This window comes from Oncorhynchus mykiss, chromosome 12 (assembly GCF_057628025.1).
Source record: "Oncorhynchus mykiss isolate SJ-2025 chromosome 12, ASM5762802v1, whole genome shotgun sequence".
Lineage (NCBI taxonomy): Eukaryota > Metazoa > Chordata > Actinopteri > Salmoniformes > Salmonidae > Oncorhynchus > Oncorhynchus mykiss.
In genome coordinates, this window is record NC_143033.1 from 29,857,290 (window position 1) to 29,879,112 (window position 21,823).

At 44.8% G+C, this 21,823-nt stretch overlaps 1 protein-coding gene across 3 annotated transcripts; it reads left to right on the forward strand.

The window, feature by feature from the left end:
* The first annotated feature begins 1,128 nt into the window (after positions 1–1,128).
* On the forward strand, positions 1,129–20,655 carry LOC110537369 (transcription initiation factor TFIID subunit 1). Of its 3 annotated transcripts, XM_090192179.1 has the most exons (40): positions 1,129–1,412; positions 1,668–1,782; positions 2,060–2,183; positions 2,352–2,468; positions 2,634–2,759; positions 2,961–3,202; positions 3,296–3,517; positions 3,762–4,013; positions 4,789–4,990; positions 5,204–5,314; positions 5,486–5,653; positions 5,787–5,917; positions 6,029–6,136; positions 6,292–6,465; positions 6,566–6,739; positions 6,930–7,034; positions 7,164–7,364; positions 7,519–7,660; positions 10,216–10,346; positions 10,452–10,532; positions 10,633–10,782; positions 10,984–11,109; positions 11,216–11,391; positions 11,497–11,720; positions 11,819–12,026; positions 12,124–12,295; positions 12,610–12,821; positions 12,993–13,101; positions 13,237–13,335; positions 13,507–13,684; positions 13,787–13,854; positions 14,011–14,133; positions 14,366–14,458; positions 14,658–14,810; positions 16,718–16,834; positions 17,818–17,931; positions 18,384–18,479; positions 18,600–18,816; positions 19,368–19,542; positions 19,666–20,655. In XM_090192179.1, the coding sequence occupies exons 2-40, from the start codon at positions 1,669–1,671 to the stop codon at positions 19,871–19,873; spliced, it is 5,943 nt and encodes a 1,980-aa protein (XP_090048305.1). In that variant the 5' UTR covers positions 1,129–1,412; position 1,668; the 3' UTR covers positions 19,874–20,655. The 3 variants fall into 3 exon arrangements, with proteins under 3 accessions (XP_090048305.1, XP_021479036.3, XP_021479037.3); XM_021623361.3 differs by lacking the exon at positions 17,818–17,931; XM_021623362.3 differs by lacking the exon at positions 17,818–17,931 and having other exon boundaries at positions 12,124–12,289.
* The last annotated feature ends 1,168 nt before the right edge of the window (positions 20,656–21,823 follow it).

The window sequence follows — 21,823 nt, forward strand, 5'->3', positions numbered from 1 at the left end:
TACTGTAAGTCGCTCTACTGATAAGAGCGTCTGCTAAAATGTAAATGCATGGCCTGTGCTGAAGCATGGATGACTGGGCTCTTGACCTGGTGGTGGGCACATAGATGTGCAGTGGGAACCATATCATTAATTATATTTCAATGGGTGGGAACATAGAGATCCTATTAAATGACTATATTCTAATTTCCAGTGTTGGTGGAGCTACTATGAAAATCGTAGTTTACCAAGCTACCAATTACTTCACTCTGAAAGAAGTTAATCTACCCTTAAGGAAAATATGGTTTAATTAACTAAATGTACTTTGAAAAAGGAGTTCACTACATCCAAACTACTTCTTCAAAAATTATCATATTTAAATCTGAAATGTCATAGATGACAAATTGCAAGAAAAGATCACTTTGGTGTAATATGTTAACAGAATTAGTCATTTAGCTTATTAAACACAAAATCAATGTTTCAAGTGAGAATTAGGCAGGTCTGATGCCAAAAAATAAAGTATTGCCTACTTCACCTTTATTTTATTTTTGCTAAATGAGTAGTGTGTAGTTCTAGTAGTTAGCTATACCACTACATGGCAACAAAAAAAAAGTTATTAACCTACTGAAAACACTACCAAGATTTGAATTTAGTTCAACTATGACCAAGCTACTGCAAAATGTAGTTAAATGGCTATTTGAACTATGTTAATCTAGTTCACTACTCCCCAACACTGCTAACACCTAATTAATTGGATGAACATGATAAATGTTGCAAGACACATGTCATAAAGGCAGAGACAACCCAAGCCATGGATGTTCACCGAAATTCTCAGACCAGTGAGCTTGGTTACTTAAGGCCTATGGGCTAGGAGTCAGGTCAGGTAACATCAGGTAACACCAACTTGTTACATCACGTATTAATTAAACAACACTAGTCTTGTTGTTGAGGTAACATCACGTGGCCAGTGTGCTACTGTGCCAGTGTGCTACTGCACTTTCACACAGTCTGTGGTTGCATTGAATGGCCTTGTGCAAAAATAATGAAAAATAGCTCATGGAATACACTATCCTGTAGGTGGCGACAAAGTACGCGTCAACGGTAAACATTTTTTTAATAATAATAAAGCGGGAGGGCCATCCGTTACTTGCCATCCTTCATGGAGCGGAAATGAACTATACGCATGCGCATTGCTCAATGTTGGTTGGTGTTGTCTGCATCGACTACATTTGAAAACAATGAAGCCCATATATTTTCTTTCGAAATAACGGGTCGGTGAGATACCCACCCTTTTACAGCGTGTGGATACTGGCGTAGTGAACGGAGGTCGCATAGGGTACTAACGTTAATTTGCCAAACTAGCGGCAAATTGGGTCCGAGGATATTATCAAACTGGCCTTAATCCGAGGACAACTGGCCTTCCCAACTGTGTAAAAGTAACGCAAGTTAATAAGATCAAACCTTCAACATACCTATTTATTTAGTTTGTATGTTTTGCTGTCTGTCATTCCATCCCGTTTGTTTTGATTATCATCGGTGGGTTTGCCACCGCCTTTGTCACAAAATCAGGACTGGTATTTTAAAATGTCTAGTTTCGCTTTTGTTCAGTTAACTGCATTTAATCTACTTTGAGGACTATATAAACAAGAGAGAATAGATTAATCACACATTGACATTCATTGCTCTCTCAGGATGTCGGACTCAGACAGTGATGAAGACCAAGACCGCCCCTTCTCTCTCACTGGCTTTCTCTTCGGGAACATCAATGAAGATGGTCAGCTGGAGGGAGACAGTGTGCTGGACACTGTGAGTGACTATATTTTGTTAAAAGAATAAAGCATTCTGCATAGTGTGGAAATAAACACAACTGTTTTGAACACACACTAAAATATGCCTAACAACAGGACTGAGATGTACATTTGCTGAATATGGGTTTTGTATTATTATGTTGCTCACTTGTCCACTATGTCTTTGGTGCAATGTTACTTATAAAGTCAACAGACATTTTCACACCTGGTATATTCCAATACACTTTGGCATATCAAATGCGATGTTTGTTTGACAATTTCCTTCCACACCCCAGGAGTCCAAGAAGCACCTGGCTGGCCTGGGCTCTCTGGGCCTGGGCAACCTCATCACAGAGATCACAGCCAGTGAGGAGGACGATCCTGACGAGGATGGAGACACAGGTGGCACAAATGCAGAGGGTAAGACGAAGGGCATGAAGTAAGGCTGTGGGTGGGGTAGTACCGTGGCTGGGAACTGTAACTGGCTCAACATGACAGTCAATATGCTCCTTAGTTGTGTTTGTAAGTTGTGTGTCTGTAAATACTGTGATAAATGAGTGACTGTTTCATGTCCTTTTTCTTATGCAGGATGGGTGAAGAACGATGCCGATGCAGTTGATTATTCTGACATCAACGAGGTGGCTGAAGATGAGACTAAGAAGTATCGTCAGGCCATGGGCAGCCTGCAGCCTACCAGGAGAACAGGTGCAGTAATACCCATGCATACCCATGTATATACTGTACACAGCCATCTAGGAGTGCACATACCCTAGTGTACCAGAACAGATAAATGCATGGTATTTAATTTCCACCCTCTTTATCAGAGACTTTGCATGGCCGATAACTGGACACTTTTTCTCTCTGTCTCAGATGATGAGGATGACTATGATGCGGATTGTGAGGATATTGATGCCAAGCTTATGCCCCCTCCACCTCCTCCAAGTCTCCCCACGCCTGGTGGCAAGAAAGAGGATTCCTCTCCTACGGCTGCAAGTGGTAAGGAATGGATGAGGAAGGGCCAAAAGTGCCAGTGAAAAGATACGTTGTACTTATATTGAACAAGCATGATTCTTCACAATCTGAAAAGAAATACATGGATATTGATGTATTTAATGTCAAGAATACATGCTAGTAATTTAGTACTCAGAGTCAGAGGGGCTCTAACCCCAGCGTCTGCTATTGTTGGTTTCTCCACAGTTGGGGATGAAGGAGACGGGATCATCCTGCCCTCCATCATCGCTCCCTCCTCTCTAGTAGACAAAGTGGACTTCAGCAGCTCCTCAGATTCTGAGTCAGAGACGGACCGCCCCTCCACAGGCTCTGGGTCTGGGGGTCCTCCAACCTGCCTCAGCCTGCCCCTGGCTGGCATCATGCAGAAGGATGCTGCCAAAGCCCTGCCTGGCGTCACACAGCTCTTCCCAGAGTTCAGGCCTGGAAGGGTGAGCTGTCCTCCTTGGACACACTGTATAGGTCACCAAATATCAGAGAGCATAAATTAACGTCTATCCATCCACTCCTCTGATCCCATCCAGGTGCTGCGGTTCCTTCGACTGTTTGGCCCTGGGAAGAACATGCCGTCGGTGTGGCGGAGTGCACGACGAAAGAGAAAGAGGAAGCACCGCGACCCCCAGCCAGAGACACCCCCACCAGAGGGCGCTGAGCCCATGGAGCAGCAGGGACCAGAGAAGAAGTCTGGCTGGGACTATGAATACGCCCCACCTCCACCCCCAGAACAGTGCCTGTCTGATGATGAGGTCAGTGTGCAACAATCTCTTAGTCAGAGATATGTAGAACTGTGAAAACTTGTTTGAAATCCCTGTGAAACTGTGTGGTTATTTACCTGTATATTTTTCACAGCTTATTTATGAGAGCTTACAAGGTTTAGTAATGGGATTCAGTCGCAGTATAATTCTGTATGGGTTTTCTCTTCTTAGAAAATGAAATACTCAAAAAAATAATCTCAATAATTAATTCCTTGTCCCTCTCTCCTTCCCCCAGATCACAATGATGGCCCCAGTAGAGTCCAAGTTCTCTCAGACCGCTGGAGACGGGGACAAGGTGACAGAGTCCAGGCCTAAGGTGGCAGAGTGGCGCTATGGTCCGGCCCAGCTCTGGTACGACATGATGGGGGTCCCTGAGGATGGAAGTGGTTTCCACTATGGCTTCAAACTGAAGGAGGAGGAGGAAGATGAGCAGGAGAAGCAGGAGAGGCCAGAACCACCACCACCATTTTCACAACCTCCCAAAGAGGTTGACAACCCATACACTTCACTGGTGCTTTAGGATTAGGGCTGAACTCACTCATTTTGCCTCGCTTTTCCACATCATTAAGAAATGCTAGAAGCAATGAGTTTTAAGTGGGTGTGTTCCTCTTTTCTTGAAATATCCCAAACAGCCACCATACATGTGATGAATGGCTTAGCAATCGCGTGGCGCAGCATGACAACGTGAACGTGATTGGTCAAGAATCCCAAGCTCAGAGCATTTCCTGCATTCTAGAGTATCAGAATCTTTAATGAAAGTTGTGTTTGTGATGCTAAAGTTCGCAAACGAATGTTAGGATGTTTGAGTTGGGAAAAAAACAAGTTGTGTATAACAAACAAGTCTCATTCTTTCAAAATAACATTGCCGACGATATTCATCTCATTCGTTGTCTCATGTTATGTCGCAGCTGTGCTCCAAATCAATGATTATTTGGGTGCTGCCAGCCGTGGGCATGTGGGCAGAATTTAAATCTAAACCCAACCCAAGGAAAACTGACGTACCCTAGATTCCTTAAATCTTGCAAATTATGACCATAGTTCTTACACTTTTTAATAAATGTTGCAAATAGTACAATTTTTTAAGAACAATATCATTGCCACATAGGCCGTTTTCAACCAGAGAAGTTGGTTTTTGAGTTCAGCTCCTTTTTGATTCTCAATCTTCCATTTCTAGCTACACCTTCTTCCAACTCTTAGTTAGAAGAGAACATACAACATTCTATAAAGACTTACCATGTTCTTTGTGGTTTTTTTCTGTCTAGGAGGGAAGTGGTGACGAAAAGGATGAACAGGCCCTGGAGAACGAGCTCTTTCTGATGGTCACCCAGCTTCAGTGGGAGGACGACATCATCTGGAATGGAGAGGACGTGAAACACAAAGGCACTAAGACCCAGCGAGCCAGTCTGGCAGGGTGGCTGCCTTCCAGCATGACACGTAATGCCAATGCCTACAACGCACAGCAGGGTGAGAGACCCACCCACTCCACTCCAGTACCAATAAACACAGACTGACCTGCACACTGGAGATTCCTACCTCATTGAAATCCCATCACCAAAGCATAAACCCCAACCGTGCAGGGGTTTTAGGACTACAGTGGCAAATCTTAACTGATATAATTGTTGTGTATTTGTCTGCTTTGGGTTATCTAGGTATTCATGATGTCTATCTACACTACAGGTCTGTGTAGGAGTAACTCTCAGCTGGTGCCCCCCACTCCTCCACCCATGCCCAAAGCCCCCTCCATCGGCTCTGGCTCCAAGAGAGACAAACACCACCATGACCATTATGGTACGAGGAGGCTAGTTTACCTGGTATCTGTTGTCGAGTGTAATTGACTGTTATAATGAGGAACAATGTGAGATTACAACATATTCCTTCTTATCTCTGTTAGTTGTCATGGTGAACGTACCACTAAAGAGTACATCTATCACTACTGATTCCCTATTGGTCTCGCCACAGCCTCTCATGAAGATGACGCCCCCTGGTTCTCCATCTTCCCCATTGACAATGAGGAGCTGGTGTACGGGCGCTGGGAAGACAACATCATCTGGGACGACCAGGCCATGGACCGCATGCTCTCACCCCCTGTCCTCACCCTGGACCCCAATGATGAGAACATCATTTTAGGTACTGCCCCTTTCTTAGTGAACTGTGTGTCCACCATTTGTCAGTTAGTTTCAACATATTATGAAATATCTTGGTCTGTAACCTTTTGAATGCTTTGATCTATCCACAAATCTCTGAACTTGGCCTCTTGCAGAAATCCCAGATGAGAAGGAGTCTGAGCGTACGTCCCACTCCCCGTCCAAGGAGAACAAGAAGGAGTCGGCACTGAAGAAGAGTCGCATCCTGCTGGGGAAGACTGGGGTCATAAAGGAGGAGCCTCAACAGGTACTACAGGACTGAAACAGAGAACATAACGTAGATCTGTATCTTAAATGCCATTCTGCAGTCCCTGAACTAGCCTGTTAACTCCTTTTCTGTTTGGTCTGCTGCCTACAGAACATGTCCCAGCCTGAGGTGAAGGACCCATGGAACCTGTCCAACGATGAGTTCTATTACCCCAAGCAGCAGGGCCTGAGGGGCACCTTCGGTGGCAACATCATTCAGGTGGGCACTAGATTCTCTCCTGTGAGCTCTCTTCCTTTACAGATTGATCAGCAGTTAAAGAGGAGAATCTTAACTATAGCGTAGGATAAACTTAGCTATGTACTGAATGTTCACAGTAGTTGTATGTAACCTTCTCTGTCTATCTTTCCCTCCAGCACTCCATCTCTGCAGTTGAGCTGAGGCAGCCGTTCTTCCCTACTCACATGGGACCCATGAAGCTGCGTGGGTTCCACCGACCCTCTCTGAAGAAGTACTCGTTTGGGACGTTGTCCCAGCCAGGTCCCCACGCAGCACAGCCCCTACTCAAACAGATCAAGAAGAAGGCCAAGGTGAGGCCCCAGAACTTACCTCATCCACCTCCATCCTTGTGTGTGTTGATAACCCTGTTTGTGTGTGATTTGCGTTAAATGTATTTTTCTGTGCCCATAGATGCGAGAGCAGGAACGCCAGGCTTCTGGTGGCGGTGACATGTTCTTCATGCGGACAGCTCAGGACCTGACAGGGAAAGACGGAGACCTGATTCTGGCAGAGTACAGCGAGGAATACCCTCCGCTCATCATGCAAGTCGGCATGGCAACCAAGATCAAGAACTACTACAAGAGAGTGAGTCACTGCACTAGTCTTTCAACTACAATTTCCCTTGTATCAACATTGATTAGCATTTACTAAAAACAGAACCACCTCAGTGGTTATTTTCCTTCCTTTATTGTCTATGAGTTGTGTTTTGTTATTAACATATGTGTAAATGCACTTTAAAATCGAATAAACGTGAAACATGGCTGTTTCTCCTCAGAAACCAGGCAAGGACCCTGGAGCTCCAGACTGTAAGTACGGAGAGACGGTGTACTGCCACACCTCTCCCTTCCTGGGCTCCCTGCACCCCGGGCAGCTGCTCCCGGTCAGTACCATGTTCATTACAGTCATTTACATGACAATTTATTGATGTTTGAAAAATAATTTGCTCTGAATGAACCTGATACCCAGAAAGAGAAAATGTAGAGCTCTGTCATGTCTTTCTTTCTTTTAGGCTTTTGAGAACAACCTTTTCCGCGCCCCCATCTACCTCCACAAGATGCCAGAGACAGATTTCCTGGTGCTGCGTACACGGCAGGGCTACTTCATCAGAGAGCTGGTGGACATCTTTGTGGTTGGACAGCAGTGTCCGCTCTATGAGGTCCCTGGACCCAACTCCAAACGAGCCAACACCCATATCAGAGACTTCCTGCAGGTATACCTTGCGATACACACACACACACAGCATCTGCAAATCCACACACACTCTCTCTCTCTCACACACACACACACACACATTGTCACACACAAGAGAAAGCACACTTAAAGAATGCATTCTTGCCGATACTCATGTCTCCTCTTCTGTGCAGGTGTTTATCTATCGACTGTTCTGGAAGAGTAAAGATCGCCCTAGGAGAATCCGCATGGAGGACATAAAGAAAGCCTTCCCCTCACATTCAGAAAGCAGCATCCGCAAACGCCTAAAACTCTGTGCTGACTTCAAGCGTACAGGTAGAAACAGCTAACCTTACTTACCCTAGCCTCATCGAGAATCAGGCTTCCCTAGAACGGGAAGCCTGGGGAAGTTTTAATGGCAGAAAAATTGCTAAATATGGGTGGAGACTTGCAATCAGTGACGCTACGCAACACGTCAAACAAATCAAATGCCTAGTGTTGTAGGTAAATGCCTAGTGTTGTAGGTGTAACAGTGCGTGAGGATGGTTGGGAAATTGCAGATTAAAACCCATCAAAATATGTTGATGTATGTTGATTTTGTGTATAGAGCACACTTCTGGCAAAACAGACAAACAACACGTACCACCAACGTGCATGTGAGGCGAGGGTTTATGAAATGTAACATCCAATCAAAGTCTTGCTACTGGGAGCCAGCGGACCATTCAAACCGCTTTTGCAATAAAAAGTCTTCAGACCTCCAAGGGAGGTGTGAAAGCGATGGATTTTGGACGATTGGCAACCCCAATGACTATGCGTACCCCAATACTACCGTATAGCCTCATGTTTGTCAGTAGTACAGTATGACACACTGTCCTTCATTGTTTGAAGGACAAACAATCCTGATTTCCCCTTAAAGGGATACTGCGAAATGTTTAGGTCATTTTTCTATGTACGCAGAGTCAGACAAACTGATGGAGACCATTTTGTATCTCTGTGCTGAGTGATTACCTAAAATGTCTGCTATTTTTCTGTTTTTAAACAACTGACTGACGTCGGTTCAATTATTTGAATTCCATTTCGTTCTGTTTTTTTTCTGTGAGCTGGATATGCAGTTTCTGAAGAAAGAAATCAGACCAAGTCCAAACTATGCAGTGTAGTAAGGAGTTGTAGTTTCCAACAGGCCAATATTCTGCATAGTTTAGTGCAGAAAACGTGGTAATTAACTACAATTACCATAATCCATTGCGCGTCCATCTATGTGTCTGGTCTGTGTGGAGCAGACAGGGGGACAGAGAGAAGAGAGAACTCACGATCATCAGGGATAGAAAGCAGTTGCTTTGCTATTTATTAATTAATTTTTTATTTAACTACTCAAGTCAGTTAAGAACAAATTCTTATTTACAATGACGGCCTAGGAACAGTGGGTTAACTGACTTGTTCAGGGGCAGAACAACAGATTTATACCTTGTCAGCTCGGGGATTCGATCTAGCAACCTTTCGGATACTGGCCCAACGCTCTAACCATGCTATCTGAAAATACATGGTCTAAGTGATTGATAGTTGGTATTCAGCAGTCATAAAAGTATGCCTTATTTACGTTGAAGAACTACTAATTATAGGTATTTTGTCAGACAGCATAGGCAGCAGCTCGAAAGAGATGAAATGAAATAATAAAGTAATGAAATAAAGCAAATATTTAATTAAAGTCATGTGAATAAATGATGGTTAATAAGTGATAAGCAGTAATGGGTAGTCACTACCTTCATTGGAGTTTTATTAATTGTTTTATTCTGTTACAGCATTCAACCCACATTATGCATAGTAAAAAAATATATATGAAATCGAAAACCGGGATTATTTTTTAATCGAACCGAAACTGAACCGACCTCAAAAAGCACTAATCGCTCAGCACTACTCTGTGTGCAGTTTGGATATTATTGAAGTTATCTTATTGTTAGCTTTGCGCAATTGTTGGAAGTCTCCCGGTGCAGTAGCCAGCTCCTCTCAAAATGCTACTGATAATCATCAACGAGATCCTCATTCTCTGTTCCATTGTCGCATAGAGATGTATAGAGATCGCAATATTGTATCTGTCTCTTTTGCGCTGCCCAACGGGACAGAGAATGAGGAAGTGGATAGAATCTTGTTTCTTAAGATTATCAGTCAAATTAACACAATATTGATTACTAGGTATAGCTTTCTAAGACTATAAATGATCAACCACCCAGCTTTGGAGTGGTTAGGTCAATTTCTCTGCTTTTAAGAGGAGCTGCCTACTGTAACTGGAGACTTCCAGCAATTGCGATATGCTGATTTAAACTTTCCCCAAACTGCGCGCAGAGACATAAAAATAGTATCCATGAGTTCATCTGACTCTGGGTAAGTAGAGAAACAACCTAAATCTCAATCTCGCAGTATCCCTTTGACGTTTCTACTCCTGTGTGATCTCAGAGAAGTGTTGAGGTGTAAGAAAGAGCAGTGACTCTGATGCTTAGCTGTGTGAGCTCAGAGATGGTGTGCCTTTGACTGACATGCGTCAGGAAAGAGAGATGTCAGAATATTCTGGATGTGGAGTTTACTGTGGAAGTAAGGTGTGGTCTGAGGAAAGCATCAGTAAGGTACCAGAGGTTTTCATGGTCCTTCGTTAATATCTGCTGTTCTGCTCCTGCAACACCTCTGCTTTTGAGCCTACAAGACGCTTCAGTTGATGAAATAAAAATAAATATCCAAAGGGTATAAGACCTTTGGAGAGGGGGAATTCTCATGTGACACGCGTCCATTATCTTACAAAGCTGTAATTTGGGTGTAATAAGGGTGGAGTTAAGAGAATATGGTTAATATTTGTTATATGATTTAATATCATTTGCCCCCCCCCCCCACCCTGTTCCCAGGGATGGACTCTAACTGGTGGGTGCTGAAGCCTGACTTCAGACTGCCTACTGAGGAGGAGATCAGGGCCATGGTGTCTCCAGAGCAGTGTTGTGCCTACTACAGCATGCTGGTGGCAGAGCAGAGACTGAAGGTAAGACTGACAGTACCTAAACAAAGAGCCTATCTGTCATATTGGTATTCATTATGGCACTGTGTGAACTACACCATAACTTTTCTCTCTCTCTCTCTCCACCAGGATGCTGGATATGGTGAAAAGTCCTTCTTTGCTCCAGAGGAAGAGAACGAGGAAGACTTCCAGATGAAGATTGATGATGAGGTTCAGCGCTACTCTGCTTCCTTTTCATAAAACATTGATTTTGATGTTGAAAAAAAGGATGATCTGTGATCTCACCAGTGTTCTCTGTGGTCCACCCTAGGTCCGCACAGCCCCTTGGAACACGACTCGAGCCTTCATCGCTGCCATGAAGGGGAAGTGTCTGCTGGAGGTCATGGGGGTGGCCGACCCCACAGGTTGTGGAGAGGGATTCTCCTACGTCAAAGTGCCCAACAAGCCCACTCAACAAAAGGTACTTCCTCTTTGTTTTACCCCAGTGCACTGAAACACTTCTGCCAGATCAGTACTCAGATCAGGGGGCCATAATTCCAGTCATGCGTTCGTAGCCTTTCTGACAAAAATATTTTCTGTTATAACCATTCAATTGTTTTTTGATGATTATTTAATAATTTATTACTGAGCTAAAGGTTATTTTGTTATTTGTCGTGTTTAGGCCCAGGATGACCGGGAGCCACAACCCGCTAAGAAGACTGTGACAGGGACAGACGCTGATCTGAGAAGACTGTCACTAAAAAACGCCAAGCAGCTGCTGCGCAAGTTTGGTGTTCCAGAGGAGGAGGTATTATTACATAATAATAATGTCTTCAGTTCCCTCATTTCTTCCACCAACCTAAGTATGAAGGTCAGATCAATCTCTTAAACCTGTGTGTATATGTGCGTTTCAGATAAAGAAGCTGTCTCGTTGGGAGGTGATTGACGTGGTGAGGACCATGTCTACAGAGCAGGCACGCTCTGGCGAGGGGCCCATGAGCAAATTTGCCCGCGGGTCCCGCTTCTCTGTAGCCGAACACCAGGAGCGCTACAAGGAGGAGTGCCAGAGGATCTTTGACTTGCAAAACAAGTGAGGCCATCTCATCCTCCATTCCCCCTTTATCCAGATAATCATAATTCACCACCCATTTCCTATAGGGATGATGTGATGTTCTACCCTCTACTTGTTCCCCAGAGTATTAGAGTCCACAGAGGTCCTGTCCACAGACACAGACAGCAGCTCAGCGGAGGACAGTGACTTTGAGGAGATGGGGAAGAACATTGAGAACATGCTGCAGAACAAGAAGACCAGCTCCCAACTGTCCAGAGAGAGGGAGGAGCAGGAAAGGAAGGAGCTGCAGAGGATGCTGATGGGAGAGGAGAGTGACCATAAGGGACGCAAAGCACGCAAGGGCTTCTGTAAGTGGCGTGTGTGTGCATGTGCGTTTCAGGCTTTTTTCATGTGTGTTTACTGGAGTGTGTGTGCAAGTCAAATCTCTCTCTGTGTGTCCCTACAGCTAGTGCTTTGTCCACGGGCTCCCATAAAGATGACGACACGTCCTCGGTCACCAGCCTGAACTCGTCCGCTACGGGACGGCGCCTCAAAATCTACCGCACCTTCAGAGACGAGGACGGCAAGGAGTATGTCCGCTGTGAGACTGTCCGCAAACCCTCCGTCATAGACGCCTACACCAGAATCAGAACCACCAAGGACGACGACTTCATGTAAGTTCGTCCGTGTGTGTGTGTTTAATATGAGTGTTTGGTCTGTGTGTAGTGTACCCAACCTCACACGGTCTTTGTCTGCCTTCTGCCAATGTAGAAAGAAGTTTGCGCTGTTTGACGAGCAACATAGAGAGGAGATGAGGAAGGAGCGCCGGCGGATCCAGGAGCAGCTGAGGAGGCTGAAGAGGAACCAGGAGAAGGACAGGTTCAAGAGCCCCCCTGAGAAGAAGGCCAAGAAGATCAAGGAGAGGCCAGACCTCAAGGTAAAAGTAAGCTTGCCAGCCCATAATGATTCATCTCCAAGACTATCCTCACCTGCTTTTCCATAACCTGCCGTCTGTTTTCCTGCTGACCTGCTGTCTCGAAAATAGGATAATTTCTTTCAAGATAAACCTTCCTCACTTTTTTCACACTTTTCTTTATTAGCAATATATTATATTGCTTATAATAAGCATGATAACGTAATGTTTGGTGTACTACGGTGAAGGTAGCATGATGTGATGCAGTGACTTGCAGTCCACATTGTTATGTACAGTGTTTGTCTGGTTGTTAACTACATCTCTTCTTACCCCCTCTGCCCTAGCTGAAGTGCGGAGCTTGCGGTGCCATCGGGCACATGCGAACCAACAAGTTCTGCCCACTGTACTACCAGACCAATGCTCCGCCCTCCAACCCGGTTGCCATGACGGAGGAGCAGGAGGAGGAGCTGGAGAAGACTGTCATCCACAATGACAACGAGGAACTCATTAAAGTGGAGGGAACCAAGATCGTCCTGGGCAAGCAGCTCATCGAGAGGTACACACCACACGCACACTGACAGGAGAGGGGGATAGTTCTAATTTCTTTTCCACTTTCTTTGCGGACTAAAAGCTCCTATAGTGTTCATTATGCTCTCAACGTCTGTCTAAATGTTAGGGATATTACCTTGTGCTGCTGTGTAAAGGACCATGTTGTCTCCTCTCACAGTGCTGATGAGGTGCGCAGGAAGTCCCTGGTGCTGAAGTTCCCCAAACAGCAGCTTCCCCCCAAGAAGAAGAGACGTGTTGGGAACAATGTACACTGTGACTACCTAAATGTGAGCCTGGTTGCCAGTTACCATATTTTGCATTGGTTGCGTGTGACTATTCAGTTAAAGCGAGCTCTGGAGAATATATTTATATAGTTATGCCTTAGCTCTCTGTGGTTTTTGTTTTGTTTCATCCTCTCACAGAGGCCCCACAAATCCATCCACCGCAGACGCACTGACCCCATGGTCACCCTGTCCTCAGTCCTGGAGAGTATTATCAACGACATGCGGGATCACCCCAATGTAAGACACACACACCCACACACCTACAGCACACTGCAAGACCCACACACACCCACAACCCACTGCTTACAGACAGACAGTGCCTACACTCCTCCGACCGTTTCTCTCTCACAAACACACACACACACACTTTTTTCTCTCTAATTGGGTTGTCTTTACCTCTTGTCACAGACATACCCCTTCCACACACCAGTCAATGCCAAGGTGGTGAAGGACTACTATAAGATCATCCCTCGTCCCATGGATCTGCAGACGCTACGGGAGAATGTGCGCAAGCGTGTGTACCCCTCCCGCGAAGAGTTCAGAGAGAACGTGGAGCTCATTGTCAAGAACAGCGCGACATACAATGGTACAACTCTAAACCACTTGAAGCCTTAGAGAATGACTCATATTTTACTGTGACCGACTGTTCTGTAACTTATTGAGACTGTAATTGTTGCGGTGTATTCAGGTGCCAAGCATCCAATAACCCAGGTGGCTCAGACTATGCTGGACCTTTGTGATGAGAAACTGAAAGAGGTACGTGTGAATGTTCACGCTGATGGATTCTGGATGGGTTTTAGACACCGACTCATTTCTGGAGGAGGAGGATCATGTTCAGCAACTCTTGGAAGACAATGGAAGTGGCCTTCAATAGTACTTAATTAAACGGGTACATTCCTTTGTCCTGTGCAGAAGGAAGACAGGCTGGTGAGACTGGAGAAAGCCATTAACCCCCTGCTGGACGATGATGACCAGGTGGCCTTTTCCTTCATCCTGGACAACATCGTCACTCAGAAGATGATGGCCGTGCCTGACGTGAGTGGAGCTCCACCCAATCATCAGGGTGTCTGCTTTCTTTCGGGCGCTCTGGATGTCACTGAGACTATCTGCTATTTGTATTTTCTTTGTGACTGAAGTCATTTCACTGAGCAGTTATTTCTTTGCTCTTAAATGTACAAAAATATTGAGAATTCTGCCAGTAGTTCAATCAAGCGCACAGTGTGATAGTGTGATAACTGTCCTTACTCTGCCTCTGTCTCCTCTTCAGTCTTGGCCGTTCCACCATCCAGTCAACAAGAAGTTTGTTCCAGATTATTACAAAGTGATAGTCCAACCCATGGACCTAGAGAATGTCCGCAAGGTGAGTTATGGGAAGGAGACTTCAGTGTTAGCCTTGAGGAAAACCACAACTAGACCCCTTTTGGATCCCTATGATGCCAAGATGGATCAAACCTATATGTAGTTGATGGTAATATTTGTATTATACAGGTAGATGGTCATATGTATAATATAACCATTAGTGTTATTTAAAAGTCTCCCTGTGTGCTGTGGTCCAACAGAACATATCCAAACACAAGTACCAGAACCGGGATGTGTTCCTGTTTGATGTCAGCCTGGTCCACACCAACAGTGTCAAGTACAACGGACCAGACAGCCCTTACACCAATACGGCCCTGGAGATAGTCAACGTATGCAAGCAGACCCTGGCAGAGGTGTGTGTATGAAAGATAAACTATAAGCGAAGGTCATAATGAAACTACACTGAACAAAAAATGTAAATGCAACATGTAAAGTGTTGGTTTCATGAGATGGAACAAAAGATCCCAGAAATGTTCCATGCGCACAAAAAGCTTAATTCGCTCAAATTTTGTGCACGTATTTGTTTACATCTCTGTTAGTGGACATTTCTTAGGCGTGGCATATCAATAAGCTGATTAAACATCATGATCATTGCACAGGGCTACCTTGTGCTGGGGGCAATAAAAGGCCACCCTAAAATGTGCAGTTTTGTCACACAACAGAATGCATCAGATGTCTCAAGTTGTGAGGGAGCGTTCAATTGGCATGCTGACTGCAGGAAAGTCCACCAGGGCTGTTTCCAGAGAATGTAATGTTCATTTCTCTACCATAAGCTGCCTCCAATGTCGTTTTAGAGAATTTGGCAGTACGTCCAACCGGCCTCAACCGCAGACCACGTCTATGGCGTCGTGTGGGCAAGCAGTTTGCTGATGTCAACGTTGTGAACAGAGTGCCCCATAGTGGCGGTGGGGTTGTGGTATGGGCAGGCATAAGATACAGACAACGAACACAACCGCATTTTATCGATTTGAATACACAGGGATACAGTGACGAGATCCTGAAGCCCATTGTCGTGCCATCCATCCGCCGCCATCACCTCATGTTTCAGCATGATAATGCACGGCCCCATTTCGCAAGGATCTAAACACAATTCCTAGAAGCTGAAAATATCCCAGTTCTTGCTGAGGATCGACGTGTACGACAGTGTGTTCCAGTTCCCGCCAATATCAAATCAAATGTATTTATATAGCCCTTCGTACATCAGCTGATCTCTCAAAGTGCTGTACAGAAACCCAGCCTAAAACCCCAAACAGCAAGCAATGCAGGTGTAGAAGCACGGTGGCTAGGAAAAACTCCCTAGAAAGGCCAAAACCTAGGAAGAAACCTAGAGAGGAACCAGGCTATGTGGGGTGGCCAGTCCTCTTCTGGCTGTGCCGGGTGGAGATTATAACAGAACATGGCCAAGATGTTCAAATGTTCATAAATGACCAGCATGGTCGAATAATAATAAGGCAGAACAGTTGAAACTGGAGCAGCAGCACGGTCAGGTGGACTGGGGACAGCAAGGAGTCATCATGTCAGGTATTCCTGGGGCATGGTCCTAGGGCTCAGGTCCTCCGAGGGAGAGAAAGAAAGAGAGAATTAGAGAGAGCATATGTGGGATGGCCAGTCCTCTTCTGGCTGTGCCGGGTGGAGATTATAACAGAACATGGCCAAGATGTTCAAATGTTCATAAATGACCAGCATGGTTGAATAATAATAATAAGGCAGAACAGTTGAAACTGGAGCAGCAGCACGGCCAGGTGGACTGGGGACAGCAAGGAGTCATCATGTCAGGTAGTCCTGGGGCATGGTCCTAGGGCTCAGGTCCTCCGAGAGATATCCAGCAACTTTGCACAGCCATTGAAGAGGAGTGGGACAACATTCCACAGGCCAGAATCAACATTCTGGTCAACTCAATGTGAAGGAGATGTCACGCTGCATGAGGCAAATTAATGGTGGTCACACCAGATACTGACTGGTTTTCTGTTCCACGCCCCTACTTAAATTATAATTTTTTTAAGGTATCTGTGACCGATTCCCAGTTATGTGAAACACATAGATTAGGGCCTAATGAATTTATTTCAGTTGATTGATTTCCTTATATGAACTGTAACTCAGTCAAATCTTTGATATTGTTGCATGTTGTTTATATTTTTGTTCAGTATAATTAATTGACATCTTTATGCCTTGTCAGATGATGAATCATATTTATGGCTTCATTATGTTGCCCCTGCCAAGGATAGTTTGATAATTTGACTGTTGCTTGATATCTCCCCAGTATGATGAGCACCTGACCCAGCTGGAGAAGGACATCTCCACAGCTAAAGAGGCAGCTCTGGATGCAGCAGACCTGGATAGCCTGGACCCCATGACTCCTGGAACCTACACACCACAGGTAGCAATATTCCTGTCCCATGTATGGCCCAGAAACAACCCAGATACTAACAGTAAGACCTTAGAGTCACCACTTAAAGTACCTCAACACGCCCTTCACCTGCTCCAGAGTTGGGGAATGCCACTCTTCTCCAAAGACCTACTTTTTAACCTCTGTCTGCTGTCGTCTCTCCCTCCATATTACATATACCTCTTCACATTCTAGTCTTTCTCTGCCTTGTCATTCCTCTTTAGCACTCTTGTATGTGTCAATTTAGTAGCTGTTTCTATAGTTTATCTATGGCTTAGTCTCTACAGTGGCTTGTGAAAGTATTCACTCCACTTGGCATTTTTCCTATTATGTTGCCTTACAACCTGGAATTAAAATGGATTTTTGGGGGGTTTGTATCATTTGATGGACACAACATGCCTACCACTTTGAAGATGCAACATATTTTTTATTATGAAACAAACAAGAAATAAGACAAAAAAACAGAACTTGCTTTTCAAAGTCAATACTTTGTGGAGACACCTTTTGCAGCAATTACAGCAGCAAGTCTCTTGGGGTATGTCTCTATAAGCTGTGCTCATCTACCCACTGGGATTTTTTCCCATTCTTCAAGGTAAAACTGCTCCAGATCCTTCAAGTTGGATGGGTTCCACTGGTGTGCAGCAATCTTTGTCATACCACAGATTCTCAATTGGATGATTACATACGCACGCACCACTTTTCCGTTTTTATTTTTGATCATTTTTTGAAACAAGTCATTTTTTCCATTTCACTTCACCAATTTGGACTATTTTGTGTATATCCATTACATGAAATCCAAATAAAAATACATTTTAATTACAGGTTGTAATGCAACAAAATAGGAAAAATGTCAAGGGGGATGAATACTTTTGTAAGGCACTGTATATTCTCCTTCCTACCATGTGTTTATCTCTTCTCCCTCTTTCCTTTCTCTCTGTGTGTGTGTGTGGTGGGGGCGGGGTGGGGGGGGGCAGCCTGCTGATGTGTTTGACAGCAGTGCCTCTGTGAGCCTGCACAGAGAGACCAGCCTTTTCTCTGAGGTTGAGGCATCTCTAATGGCTGTTCCAGAGAAGAGGGGGGTAGGGCAGGTACGGAGAGAGATCACCCAGGAGTGCAACGGGCATCTGTCTCATCCAGGGGTCACCTGGCTTTTAACCACCCTCTCCCCTCCCATTCCCCCCGTTCCTCCTTGCACATTCACCTGGTCCTCCCTTCCAGTTCTTCCCTCTGCATTCCCACAGTGTGGATCCTGACTGGTGCATGCTCCTCCTAACTAGGAGCCATTCTAAGATCCCTTTGTGCTTTTCATTCCTAAGACAAAGATGGTTCCTTCCCATAACTAATTTGGTTCATTTGTCTGCCAGTTTCGCTTGTATGTTACTTTTGCTCCTAATTGTTACTGCCTGTCATACTAGCATTCTGTTTGCCTGGCCAATTATACATTTTCAGGCATCTCCATTGCTTCACAAGTTATCACTGTCTTTCCCCAGAAGTATCTTTTCCGGTCTTAGTGTCGCTTAACTTCTCCGTGTGTCTCCAGGGTCGTCATAGAAGGCTAGGAGAGGAGGAGTCGGACGTGGACATCGAGGGCTTCGAGGAGGAGGATGACGACGGGAAGCCCAAGACACCAGCTCCTGTAAGACTAAGATCATGAAGAAACAGAGAGATGGTTTTTGAAAGAGAGAAATGGCAGATTTGAAGACAGTCTGTAGTTCAGGCAAATTAGCTATTTTGATGATGATGACCTGTTCCGCAGGCAGAGGATGGCGAGGGAGACCTGGAGGATGAGGAGGATGAAGAGGAGATGCTGCTGCTGCCGCCCCGCAGAAGGCTGCAGGGCCATGAGGATGATGATTATGACGAGGATGAAGGCTCCAGTCGGCCAGCCCAGGCCAGCGTGCTGTACCAGGACCTGCTCATGTCAGACGGAGAGGATGACGCCAGCGAAGAGGAGGGAGACAACCCGTTCTCCTGTGAGTCACACTAGGGTGGAGCTTGTCATAGGATGGAGTAAGATGGTGAATAGAGATGTGCTTTGGGTAAAAAACGTTCACCCAAATGACAAAATGACACATTGGTTTCCTTACCCTGTAAGCAGTCTATAGACACGGTATAACATCAATCCAAGTTTCCCTGCCACTGTTTCCACATTTCTTTTTCAGCATTTGTCATGGGACCGATATCATGATAAAATGATCTGTGACTTTGTTGAGCTTCACAATCAATTTTAGATGCTTTCAGACGATTTGGACATGATGCATGAAAAATGCTAATATCTGTCCCATGACTTTAATGGGATTTGTGCTACAAATGTGGAAACAGTAGCAAGGAAACTAAACCAAAGCATGGATTGCTGTCATACCCTGTCCATATTCTGCTTACAGGGTAAGGAAACCAATGTGTCATTTGGGTGAACTTTCCCTTTAAAATCTACATCCTATGATTGGAGGATTTCTGGAGTACATTAGGGACTGTGTTTGAAATGTGAGGTTCTAACAGTGTTGCCTCTCCTGTCCTGCCCCAGCTATCCACCTGTCAGAGAGTGGCAGTGACTCAGACAGAGAGGTCGAGGTGCGTCCCCCGCCCCCTCCCAGACCCCACCATGAGACGGCCCGCATGGGCCTGGAGCAGGACGAGAGCATGATGTCATACGGGGAAGAGTTGCCGGATGAGACCCACCTGGAGGACAGTAATGTCAGGTACAACACCATGGCCGACACATTATATACAGTACAAGGTGTATTTGCATCGTTGTTTGGATCTTGGGCCCTATTAACCCATACTTTACCCTTCCCTCTCTTTCTCTCCCCGCTTCCCCATAGTTATGGGAGTTATGAGGGTCAGACCCACACCCAGACCTCCAGCATGGGCAATGGAGAGGGCTACGGCATAAGTGAGGAAGAGGAGGAAGAGGCAGCTCGGAGGAGAGGTCCCAGTGTGTTGTCCCAGGTGCAGCTGAGTGAGGATGAGGAGGACAGCGAAGAGTTCAGGTCCATCGGGGGAGAAAGTGACTTAGACTCAGACAACTAGAAGTGTTCCTGCATACATATATACACACACACACACACACACACACACACACACACACACACACACACACACGCAGACACAAATGCTCTTACAACCATAAACACAGACAGAGAGAGCCACACCTATACACAGGAATAGATGATCTCAGGCTCAGTAAATGAATACACCCTGAAGTTGCAGGCTGAATTACATTCACGTACTGTCATAACTTTATCTGGTGTCAGTCAATCCCTCAGTGTTAGACTTTGTTTGCTGCCCAGTCATTAACACACCGATAACGTCTCTACAATTAAACTTCTCTGTGAGATAAATATTGTACAAAATATTAAATAAATTGAAAGTGAGCTCTTCTATTATGGCAGGATTACATTGTAGTTGATGCTTTTAGTCCATGTTTTCTACTGGTTATGCTTTTTTCAATGTACCAACACGTGTATGTATGTATGTATGTATGTATGTATGTATGTGTGTATATATATACTTTTTTTTTTTTATTTTTTTTTTTACAATGATTTACCTTGAATAGCATTTTATTTCATGGTTGTGCAAAAGTTTGATTGTTGAATATTTGAATAGTCAACTTTAACCATTGTCTGTTAGCAGTGCCAGGTCTCATCCTAACCTTGTGTCTGTGAGACAGAGTTGAGTGCTTGCATGATACTCTTATTCCCCATTAACTATTATGATTGCAGCCTGGATGTTCAGGCATTTGAGATGTTTCCTAACAATTAGGAAACTCTCAAACTTTTAAGGAGATCCTAAATAAATGCTGTAAAACCAGATATGATGCCTTCATCTTTTCATGACTAAATGTTAACAGTATCTTAAAGTTGTCATGCATGTCTTGCTTATCAAAATAAAGTATATTAGGGAGCCACCTACAGTTGCTGTCTGCAGGGCATTGTCCAAAGACTGTGTTGCCATGTTGAGTGTTCTATTACCAAGGTGTTTCATTTTTTCCTATCCTGCCACACCTTTTTCCTATCCTGCCACATTTGTATCTTATTCATGACAGTGGTCATTAAAGCTGGTGCATTTATTTTTTTTACCTTTAACTTATTTTCAATGATGGCCTAGGAACAGTGGGTTATCTGCATTGTTCAGGGGCAGAACAACAGATTTGTACCTTGTCAGCTAGGGGATTTGAACTTGTAACCTTTCAGTTATTAGGCTAATGCTCTAACCACTAGGCTACGCTGCCGCCCCAACATGAACTCTGCTCCACAGTAAACAGATTATTATTGTAGGGAGTCACATAGATGACGTGTCAAGTATAAAGTTTCCCTCCTTGAGGACTTTGTGTGTGGACAAAATATGCTAAACTCAGCAAAACAAAAAATGTCCTCTCACTGTCAACTGCGTTTATTGTCATGCTGGAGGATCATGTCAGGATGAGCCTGCAGGAAGGGTACCACATGAGGGAGGAGGATGTCTTTCCCTGTAACGCACAGCGTTGAGATTGCCTGCAATGACAACAAGCTCAGTCCGATGATGCTGTGACACACCGCCCCCAGTCCATGACGGGGGGTTCTGCTAGAACCGAAGGGGCTCTGGTTTTTCCCCCAAAGGGGACAGTAATACCCCGGAGCCCAGAAGACGGTAACCCGGAGGAGGTCTCCTGGAGGATACCTATTATTTTATTTTTCTTTATTGGTTTAATAACTACGCTTGAAACTGAGCTATCACACTTGTGTCCGTGTCTAATCAGTGTAAACCTTTTGATCAAACCCCCTGGTCTGCCACACACCAGAAAATGGCCGAAAATAGTAGAACCAGCTCACCTGCTTTTATAATATACTTTGACTATTAGATGTTCAATGTCTCTTTCGAATACCAAATGGATGCAAAAGGCACTCATTTCACGGAACTACCCCACTACATTGGGAAGAACCACTCTAATCATTACGGTAGTACTTGTGATCATACCCTGCCTAACCATAAACTTTACAT